We start from the raw sequence: 11,790 nt of genomic DNA, 5'->3' as shown, positions 1-11,790 counted from the left end.
TATAGGGAATTGGGGGAAGTTGGGGGTAGTCTTTTCTTAATAAACTTTGAACTACTTGACTGTTTAAACTGCATGTACATTGATCAAAATGTATTTTTTAAATATTTTTTAATTTATTTTTTAGAGAAAGAGAGAGCGTGAGAGGGGAGGTTCAGAGAGAGAGGGAGACACAGAATCTGAAGCAGGCTCCAGGCCCTGAGCTGTCAGCACAGAGCCTGACGCAGGGCTCGAACCCACGAACCATGAGATCATGACCTGAACCAAAGACGGACGCTCAACCGACTGAGCCACCCAGGCGCCCCCAAAATATATTTTTTAATGACCACCATTAAGGATCCATTCCATACTTGACCAGCCATAACCTCTAACTCCTTTGTTCACCACTATCTTCATCTGCATCAAAAGAGAGAAACCGCAAGAGGGAGGGGAGATGGGGGAATGGGCAAAATGGGTGAAGGGGAGCAGGGGGCAGGAGAGCCAGGGTTCCAATTATGGAATGAATAAGTCATGCAGATGAAAGGTATGGCATAGGGAACGTAGTCAACGGTGTCGTAACGGCATTGCATGGTGACAGACGGTAGCTTTGCTTATGCTGAGCAGAGCATAACACACAGAGCTATCAGATCACCATGTTGTACACATGAAACTACTGTAACATTGTGTGTCAATTACACTTCACTTAAAAATATTTTTTTGAAAAACTAAATAATAAAAAGTAAGAGAGATGCTAGAACCCTGAAGTTTTCCAGAGCATTCCAAATATCTGAACATACACACATCGTGTGAATATCTATGAATCCAATCTTCCTTATAATCTCAGAAGCCCAACATGGGTAGAGGTCTCTTTGACATTTCTTGTCCACCAATTGGGCAAAGACTACAAAATTACCTCCGTGCATTGCATCAACTCGGATCTTCAGTTGGCCGGGTCCCGTCAGCAAACTTTTGATGGCATTAAAGTCAAAGATGGTCCGAAGGAGGTTGAGATAGACATCTACTGGGTCCACGATCTCCACTAAGGATAGGAAAGCAAAAGGAAATGTCAGTGACCCATGAAGTAGACTCGGAAGTGTAAAAAAGAATCACGACCCTAACAGCATGAAGTTCTGATCACAATTCCATCATAACCCTGAGACCCATGTGAAAAGCCAAGTGTCCATTTGAAGGCTAAGTCACAAATTAAGTCACAATCAAGATACTACAAACTTTTCAGGTCATCATTTGGTGTAAATAATACAAGTTACACAGTTTTATTTGGAAATGACAAATCAACCACAAAATAAAGTAGTTAGGATAAAACTATGCCCCTTATCCCACCGTCTTCCTACCACCGCCTTCCCAAAAATGCACACACCTCAATTCTAGGAGGCATCTGGGCACCCCCTGTTGCCTCTCCCATGGGATTTAGCCAAAGAATGACTCAGCAGGCTTGAAACAAATCGAGGAGTGACTTCAGTGATCCCTATTTTCCAAATGCCACCGTGACCACCAAATCCAGGGTTGGAACTGGTGATGAAGGATTTATTCCTGAGTTAGTTTGAAGTCTCTTGTGTGACTGATCCAGTACCAATTTCAGGGTGAATGCCAGATATTTAGAAATCCTCATTTAACATGAATGGTCTTCAATGTCTGGTACCACCCAATGACCAGGAATCCAAAACAAGTCTTTTCCAGTTATTTGACAGATACACAAAACCCAAAATACATTACATTTTTCAGACTTGGCCATCAGCATATAATTAATACTAAGAAAGTATTTTTCTTAGAATAGTAAATATCTGACGTTTTAGGCACTAAAATTTGTCCATAAGCCCTGCTTTTAAATTCCTACTTAAAGTTTGAAATGTATGGATGTTGTCTTTCAAATGTTTCAAATACATACTACTTTGGAATTCTGAAATATTAATCCTGGTAAGATATTGCCAATCCATCTTTAATAATTTTCAGTAAATCCAGGTATAATATTTAATGGATGGAAATTTAAAATATTTTTAATGTTTTATTTATTTTTGAGAGAGAGAGAGAGAGTGAGTGGGGCAGGGACAGAGAGGGGGGAACAGAAGATCTGAAGTGCACTCTGTGCTGACAGCAGCAAGCCTAATGCGGGGCTCAAACTCACAAACTGTGAGATCATGACCTGAGCCAAATTCAGATGCTCAATTGACTGAGTCATCCAGGTGCCCCTAATGGATGGAATTTTAATATTCTATATGAAACTATCTCATCACTTGGTCAAATACAAATCTAAAAATATTTTTCCTTGCACTTAAATCAATGTAGTATGTGTGCCCATTCATATATAATATGAACCATATATATAACAAATAATTTCACATTCATTAAAAACTAATCCTTTGACATGAGGGGGATATTAATTAGTACAATAAACTAAGTAATTAATAAAGTAATGATTAATCTTCTGACATGAAGGATATATTAATTTGTACAATAATTTAAGAATTAATTGATATGAAATATATACCTAAAAAGGATTTAAATAGTAAACTTTATGTTATGTATATTTTACCACAATAAAAAATAATAATTTATAAAATAAAATGTTATGTCCTATATCCATTAGAAGTCTTACTCACTCTACAATATAGGAGAATATTTTTGGCAATTTCATTCTGGTCCTTTAATTCTTGAACCACTTGCCTAAATATACTTGGCATTCATCGTCAATAACACACAGTAAACAGAAATGTAAAAAACAGGAAGCAAGTAGAATTCAGTGAAAACTGAAAGATCACATCAAATGGTTCACGCTCTTGACCCTTGAAGCTGAAATGCCAAGGAATGATGTGTTTCCAATTAACCCAAGCCCTGCTCAACATTTAACACAGCAAGAACACAGCACATAAATGATCCCAAACAATTATCTCCAAATTCTTCTTGGGAGCCAAGAAATTCTTCTCCCCACTTCCTGGTATCCATAGTGTTTTAGAAAACTCTTCAAACTAGCATTGTGGCTGCAGCAATTGCCCGACTCTGAGCTCACCAAAGATGCAGGGGTCTCTTGAACAACCATACAAATTGTGAAGGTACCAAAAATCAATTAATAACAACTTCTTCCTGATGGTAATGCCTGGGTTTTCCCAGTCATCTCACTGTCCAGTTTTTCCAAATATATGTAAACAAGTGTACTTAAATCATTTTGTTTCACATAATATATCTCTCATTGATAGTAATCAAGCACATGCATGTGTGTGCTCATGTGTACACGCCCAGCACGATTAATAAAAGGAGACACTGTGGTTTCCAGTATCACAGGGCTTTCGATGAATTTCTGATTAGCTAAGCAAGCAACTGACTCAAAATCCTTCAAGAAAAAGGCAGTCATGTTAGCTTAACAGTGTGACCCCTCAACAGTCCATTTCAAGCCCTTCTCTGTCCCTCAAAGATCATGTGGCTGTGAGTCATGTAGTTCATCTTTTTAGCTAAGTTAAATTACTATCACGTAAGGATAACATCTTAACACAAACTGTACTCAAGCTTATGGGGCACTACAGGGGTAAACAAACAGTTGGCTTTATTGCCAATTGTAAAACTTCTGGGCAAAAGCAATAGGATAAAAGAGAGGTGAATAATAATATGCATATATATGATATTAATGATATTATATGATTCAATATTAATCCACAAAATTAAAGGTTCTGAGTACTCCAAAAGTTTTAGTCGCTCTACAGTATAGGATATTTGGGGCCATTTCATTCTGTTCTTTGCCTAACTCTATTCAGTACTTAGTGAGTTCTTTTGTAAAACCTCCTAACACAGGACTTGCTACAGAGTAAGTGATTACTCATGCATTGAATCATGGTTCCGGCTTGGAAAAGAAATGCCTATCTTCCATGGGCAATTTTAATAACCCCACTACCTTGTTGAGTCTCCTCTCAACTGTTTAAGATAGTCCAGCATCTTCACCTTAATTGATTAGAAGAGGGAAGACATGTTTTGGCAATTCACAGACTATTCTTGGAATGCTGTAACGGAGTCAGCCATGATATTTTTTGTACACTGAAAGTGACCTAGGGTTTAGAAAGTCAGCTTTGAAAGTTTCCAGTTCTCAATATCTTGGCTACTCTCACTTCCCTTTGCACCACAGTTGTGGTACATGTGTTTCTCAAGAGCCAATCCCAAAATGGACAGTCCAGTTGCTTTAAAGAGTGCCTTTCCCTGCAGAAGCTAGAGTCACCCCCAATCCATGGAGTTATTCTGACTTTTTCAAAATATAATCTATTACCTCTAAATGGCTTGAACTTGTTCTCCAGGTCAAATTCTTGTCTTCCAAGCCGAGACAGGTCGATTCGAAGATCAGGACATATGGCGTACTCCTCAATTGTTTTGCTGATCTGATAGATTTTGTCTGAGACCACATCTGGTGCAGGACCTAACATGTGAAAATAGAGCACCATCAAAAATAATTTTTTTTTAAAAAGTGTCTGCAATTTCAATTAGAGAAATGTTATCTCCTTCGCCACTAAGCAAAAGAAAGATGCATTTGTTCTCCAAACAATGGACAACCAGTTCGCAGTTCAATTCGCCTCCATATTCTTACATTGTATTCAACCATGATGGCGGAAATTGGGTCAGCCTCGCCTGTTCTATGTAGGCTAATAACCCACATGTTTGTTTTTCTGAATCCACTTCTCAGCAATGATACATCTTCCCTAAAAATAGTTTTACACCTGCTGGGGAGACCTGGTTATGTAATCAGCTTTATTCAGGATATGAGACACCAACAGGATATGCACTTGACATAAGTGAGGGATCCCAGATTTAAACTGCAGCCTCCCAAGTGCACCTAGAGAAAGAGAGTATGACTTCTACTCCAAGGTCTGCTGCCTTGTTAAGGCAGGAGCGTACCAGGGTCAACTGTTTCCCCCAATTCAGGCTCTCTAGTGACTTCCAAGTTTTTAAAATGAAGTTTAAACAGGGCACCTGGGTGGCTCAGTCAGTTAAGCATCTGACTCTTGGTTTGGGCTCATGTCATGATCTCATGGTTTCATGGGTTCGAGCCCCTGGATCAGGTTCTGTACTGGCAGGAGAGCCTGCTTGGGATTCTCTGCCTCCCTCTTTGTCTGCCCTTCCCCCACTCATTCTCTCTCCCTCTCTCTCTCTCTCTCTCTCTCTCTCTCTCTCTCTCAAAATAAATAAACTTAAAAACTTTTTTAAATAAATGAAATGAGGTTTAAACAAAAATATGTGATCCATTTCATTACAAGATTAAGAAGACAATTAGGTTGTGATAGACTCTAAATGAATGAGAAATCAACAATTTGTACTCTTTTTGTTTTTCTTTTTTTTTTAAGTTTTATATCTTAATGCAAGTCACTTCAGATTTTTTGCAACAAGTCTGGGAATTAAATGAGTACATTGAGAGATCCAAAATATAAATGATAGATAGATAAATAGATAGATTTTGTATGAATTACCCAACTATAGTGTAACTTTCATTTGATAATAATCAAGAAATAATTTCTTTTCTATCCCAATCTTTAGAGCTACCCTGTCCAGTACAATAGCCTCTAGTGATATGTGGTTATCAAGCACTTGGAGTGTGGCTAGCAAAATTGATATGTGTTATAATTGTGAACTACATGTCAAATTTTGTAGAGTTCATAGAAAAAAATGTAATAGATTACACTTAATTTTTTAAATTGTTTTTATGTTTTTTATTTATTTTTGAGAGACAGAGAGACAACATGAGCAGGAGAGGGTCACAGAGAGAGGGAGATACAGAATCCAAAGCAGGCTCCAGGCTCTGAGCTAGCTGTCAATACAGAGTCCGATGTGGGGCTTGAACCCACAAACCGTGAGATCATGACCTGAGCCAAAGCCGGACACTCAACCGACTGAGCCACCTAGGCACCTTGCACTTAATTTTTTATAATAGGCTGAAATAAGAATATTTTCAGTATATTAGGTTTAAACTGCATTATTCATTTCTTTTTTTTTTTACATGGCTTCTAGAAAGTTTAAAATCATCTCTAATTCACAATATATTTCTATTAGATAGTGTTGCCTTATAAAGGATAGCACTGTTTTTGCCGCCCAATAAACATTCATGGAATGGATAAAAAGGAATGGCGCTTGAATACTTCAAATTATACCCATTAAATCTGTGCTATATATTTTTTGTATATCAATTATATATACCTCAAGGAAGTTGTTTTAAAGATAAAGGAATATCAACAGCCCCATTCCAGTGTGTGGGAAAGAGAGCCTAGGAGATTTTCCCCATAGTTCCTTGTCCTATAGGAAATGCAAAGACTACAAAAAAAAAACATGGCCCTCCTTCTTCACTTCTTGCCATTTTTCATCCTCTTGCAAAACTTAAAACAGTAAATAGTCTTGTCTAGTTTTTATGGTTTTTACACTTGTCGGTTTAACCAATGCATGAATATCTCCCTGCTCCCCGGGTGTCATATTTTGTTCTTTGGCTATGCTGCTCACATTTTTAAAGTCCGAATTTTAATGACAAAGCACGCCGGTTTCCAAAAGTGAAACAACTTCTGAAATGTTGGCTTTTCTATGATGCCAATCAGCCACTCACATTGTGACCCTCACAGTCCATCAACAAACAACCTCTACAGCCAGCGACAACTTCCCACTTCCTTGGCATCTTCTACCCCAATGACTTTTGCTTTTCATTTTAGTCAATGGCTGGCAGAGTCATATCTTAAGTATTGTTGTCACTTGAAATCCTTTCAAAAATCTCAAATTGGATTATTGTCCTCAACCCACAAATTCCTCATCTGCCAGCCACCCTACTCTGTACTTCTGGTGAACCTGCTCCTTCCTATACTGATGCTCATCATCACTTTCATCGCAGGCTACTGATCCATTCTAGTTTCAGTGGTTTCTTGACCCAGGCAAGACTCTGATCCACCATTGGAGCCATACCTTTGTTAGCATAATAACATGAGCCAATCTTTACTGAAACTTACATACACCACACTTCGTGCTTTATGTGGAATTGAGCACTCACAAAAAGCAGATAAAGAATCATTATTATCCTCATTTCCCATATGGGGAAACTGAAATTTGAAGAGGGGGAGACCCTTAACCAAGGTCCCATCACTGGTAATTAACCAAGGCTGGATTTTGAATCCTCATAGTCCAATGTCAGCTCAGACACCCGTAACGAGTTCAAGCCCTCATGAGGCTGTGCCATGCCCATGCTGCCATTCCCCAACCCTGGGACATTGCTGTCACCTTCCCCCACCGCTGCCATTCCCAGACTCCCATGCAGTGCTGGAGGCAGTCACAAAGTAACACCAACTGGCTGCCCCTAAGAATGAGGTGGCTAACCTTCACAACATCCCATGAATTCTCAACAGATTTCCCAGAGTCCCTTTCAAAATATGTTCTAAGTGCCTTCTTTATCCCTTTACCATGATCTTAGCAGGTAATATTCCTTCTTTCTTTCTTTTTTAATAGATCTAGGATGTATTTCCCCAAACTTCCTTTCTGCACCCCTCAGAGTTGCTTCTTTCACCATTCCTTGCCTTCTTATACAAATGTTCTGCCTTCTTCCCTGAACCTAGGCTCTGACTGTTGTAACTTACTAATTCTGTGACATTGGTCGACTTTTTTAAACCATTTTATTCCTTAGTCACTTCATTGGGTTGTTAGGAGAATTAAGTGAGATAAGGCACGTAAAGATCTACGTATGATGCCCGGCACATTGTAAGAGTCAAAAAAATTCAGTATTTTTATTATTGATTCCATTTCCCCTCTAGCACCTTCCCCTATACTTAAAAGAATGCTCAGAACGGTCCTTTCCTCTAAATCCATTTTAAAAGCAACATAGTTGCAGGGACGCCTGGGTGGCTCAGTTAGTTAAGCATCGTGACTCTTGATTTCGGCTCAGGTCATGATCTCATAGTCATGAGTCCAAGTCCTTGTCGGGCTCTGCACTGAGCATGGAGCCTCCTTGGGATTCTCTCTCTCCTTCTCTCATGGCTCCTCCCCCCTCTCTCAAAATAAGTAAATAAACAAAAAATAAAACAAAATGAAATAAAATAAAAGCAACATAGTTCCAGATGTGTCCCATTTCCGAATGTGCCTACAAATTCCATAAAGTGTATCTATATGACATACAATGAAAAGAGATGCATGTCTGTCTCGAAGAAGAACTTATGGTAAAATTTATTCTACTTTGAGTGGGAAGAAACCAACTGAATCTCTCTATGCCATCGGGAATGTGAGCTCCATTAATGATGCCAAGACACAGAAGTATGAAGAACTAAGTGTAAAAGAGGGACTTTCAATATAGTCAAAAGCTTAATGATAAATTCAATTTCCCTCCCTCTATGGCTGAGTAGGTCTCATTTCCTCCTGTAATATAATCTACAAAATGGGTATTTAAATAGTATCTTTTCCTTTTAGGACTCACAGGACGTCAGAGAGATGACTGAGGTATTCTTGTAAGATATGAAATCAAATATAAAATCCAAATACTTGAAATCCATTGTTTAGTTTGGCAATTTGTATATCATATTTCTCTATAAATTGCCATTTTCCGAGCACATTTGATTTCCTGTATTAACGAACGGAGACTACCTGAATATTGCCTGTTTTTTCTGATATTCTCAGAACCTGCTGCAAGACTCGATGTGGTCCTAGGCATGATTTTAGTGAAGAAGAGCTTCTCCCATCTGGGAACCCTTCGTAAGATATTTTGTGGGTTTGTTTATTTCTTTTTTTAATTTTTTTAATGTTTCTTTATTTTTGAGACATCAAGAGAAAGAGATAGAGCATGAGCAAGAGGGAGCAAGGAGGGAGACACAGAATTGGAAGCAGGCTCCAGGCTCTGAGCTGTCAGCACAGAGCCTGACACGGGGCTCGAACCCACAGACCCTAAGATCATGACCTGATCCGAAGTCAAACACTTAACCAACTGAGCCACTCAGGTGCCCCTGTTTGGTTTTTTTTTTTTTTTAAACACTTGATGTGAGTGATGTTCCTTTGTTTGGATGATGACCCAAATGGCTGTAAGGAGGGGGAAATAACAAATACTGCCTTCAGAATTTCTGGGCTGGGCCAGAAATAATTCATAAAAGTAACTGCTGTGGGTTAAAATTCAGCTCCCACCCACCTATAAAAGCAGACTCAGTGTTCTAGATTAAAATTTAGAGACTTGACAAGCAGATGAATTGCATGGTTCTGGGATGAATCCTGCTCAGGGATGAAACAGCTATCAATAACATTTTGGAGACAACTGGAAAGTTTTCCATATAGATTAGGTTTTAGAGGATGTTAGGGAATTAGTGTTATTTTGTCTTTCTTTTGAAGAGATGTATTCAGAAATATCAAGGTATAAAACGTCTTCATCCTATAATTTACCTTAAAACCCTTCCAGGGGAAAAATGCAGATGGAAAAACAAATAATGGACACAAGCTACTCATTTATTATCCTCCTTAACTTTATAAATATTTAAATTTTTTTCTAATTCATCCCTATATACATAAACCACCCCACAAAGACCTCCAAACTATAAATTTCTATAAATATAGAAAAAGTGAAACGATCATAAGTATTTCAATGAGATAAAGTCAAGGCTATAGAAAAGAGAAAGTGTATGATTTACACTAAAAACTCACTTGTCTGGCCTTAAGCAGCCATGTGAACTTGAACAAGTAAGAGCCTCTTGGGGATTTGATGTGTTCATCTGTAGAATGACAGGAATGGTCTAAATGACTCAGAATAAGTTCCTACTTTAAAATCCAGAGCCCTTCCACATCAGATAAGCATCAATTATTCAACCATTTGCCTGCGCTAAGGAGTGAAGAGGACCAAAACACCAAACGGGGTCAAGATCCCATGAGGCCACTTTGTGGTCATATCACCTCAAGCGTTGCGATGGTTCCTTTTATATGTCAACCTGCTTGGGCCCAGGGTGCCCAGATATTTGGTTAGACTTTATTCCGGGTGTGTCCGTAAGGGTGTTTCTGGAGGAGATGAGCAAACAGGAGACTGAGTAAAGGGAAGTGCGCTCCCCATGTCAGGTGGCTCATTCAGCCCACTGATAGCCCAGACTGAACAAGAGGCTGAATAAGGGAGAAGTCACTCTCTCTGTCAAACTTCAAGCTGAGACACTATTCTCTCCTGCCTTTGAACCTGATCTCGGACTGGAACTTCCACCATCTGTTGTACTGTTTTTCAGGCCTTTGGACTCAGGCCAAAACTCCGCCATTGCTCTCCTGGGTCTCCAGGTCTCCAAACATTTCAGCCTCTATGATCACCTAAGCTAACTCCCTTGCTGAGCCCTGGGGCAGGTGTGGCTGTTTGTAGGTCCTTTAAGAGGCATCCCTCAGTTGGTCATAGCCCTGAGGGTCAAGGGCATGAGCGAATTGGTCTTCAAAGCCAGATGTTGGGGGCAGGGGGCTCATCTCTCAGGTGTCAGTCTTAAAAGGTGGGGTGCCCAATGTGGAGTAAGAACCCTCCCTTCCTCAGGGAGAAGCTCTAGGTTTTCTTCCTGTCCAGAGGGTAGATCATTTCACCAGTGGCGAGTTTGTGTACCACCCTCTCCTACCCACTTTGATGTGGCTTCCCTCTCATTTGCTCTGTATAAGGGGGTTGCAATGCTAATATTTAGGGTTTTTTATTTCAGAGGATATTATTTCATATATCTGTAGATTCTCTGTGTCCATGGGAGAAAGTGACTACCCGATATTCCTGTTGCCATCTTGATGGAACCCAGCCAATTCCTTACAATAAATGTCTTTTGAGTCTACTGGTTCTGCTCCTCTGAAGAACCCTGACCAAGACAGACACCTCACTGGAATTTTCTGAGCCACTTCCTCTCCATCTTGCTTACCTATCATCAGAGAGTCTTGTAAGACTACAATAACGTAAGAGGACAGAAATTGTGAAGATTAAGGTATCTTCTAAATTACATACCTCCATTGGCAACATTGAACTTCACTCCAAACTCTCCCCCCGGTCCTCCAGGGCAGTGGCTGGCAGTCAGAATGATTCCACCAGCTGCCTTGATCTTCCTGATAATGCAGGAAACAGCAGGTGTCGACAAGATGCCATTCTGTCCGATGATCAGCCGTCCAATCTAGATTACCAAAGAAAAAAATCAATCCAGTTACATGGGACCAAAGGCAGTGCCCCCAGCTCAGTTAACACACAGTAAATCACTTGGAAAGGGAATTGATGGGCTTTGGGTTAAGGGGTAAAGGAGAGCTCCGGCATTGTCTCTCCTGCCCAGTGTCTCCAACACCATTCGGGGCACCCACATCTAGCAGTCAACTAAGCTATAAACTGATCTGCCCCATTGATTTTTAGTAGTTTGAAACATATTCTCTCTCTCTCTCTCTCTCTCTCTCTCTCTCTGTATATATATATATATACATACATGATTTATCACCAAGTTAGATAACATACAGTGTAAACAGCATGCTCTTAGTTTGGGGGTAGATTCCCGAGATGCATCATTTACATATAATACCCAGGGCTCATCCCTACAAGTGCCCTCCTCAGTGCCCATCACCCATTTCTCCCCTCTCCGATCCCCATCAACCCTCAGTTTGTTCTCCACATTCAAGAGTCTCTTATGGTTTGCCTCCCTCTCTGTTTAAAATGATTTTTCCCCTTCCCTTCCCCCACAGTCCTCCATTAAGTTTCTCAAGTTCCACATATGAGTAAAAACATGATATCTGTGTTTCTCTGACTGACTTATCTCACTCAGCATGATACCCTCCTGTTCCTTCATGTTCTTGCAAATGGCAGGATTTCATTCTTTCTCATTGCCAAGTAGTATTCCATCGTATATA

General features: G+C 39.7%; 1 protein-coding gene across 1 annotated transcript in view; it reads right to left on the bottom strand.

The window, feature by feature from the left end:
• Positions 1 to 11,790, bottom strand: part of LOC115275970 (phosphoglucomutase-like protein 5) — a 35,123-nt gene that overhangs the window by 3,345 nt on the left and 19,988 nt on the right. The window contains exons 2-4 of the mRNA XM_029919683.1: positions 10,910 to 11,072; positions 4,244 to 4,390; positions 890 to 1,015 (exon numbers count right to left, since the gene is read on the bottom strand). Coding sequence (XP_029775543.1) covers positions 890 to 1,015; positions 4,244 to 4,390; positions 10,910 to 11,072 — 436 coding nt within the window. The remainder of the gene's footprint in view (positions 1 to 889; positions 1,016 to 4,243; positions 4,391 to 10,909; positions 11,073 to 11,790) is intronic.

The sequence above is a fragment of the Suricata suricatta genome, chromosome 13, assembly GCF_006229205.1.
Source record: "Suricata suricatta isolate VVHF042 chromosome 13, meerkat_22Aug2017_6uvM2_HiC, whole genome shotgun sequence".
Taxonomy (NCBI): Eukaryota; Metazoa; Chordata; class Mammalia; order Carnivora; family Herpestidae; genus Suricata; species Suricata suricatta.
This window is presented reverse-complemented; position numbering and strand designations above follow the sequence as displayed.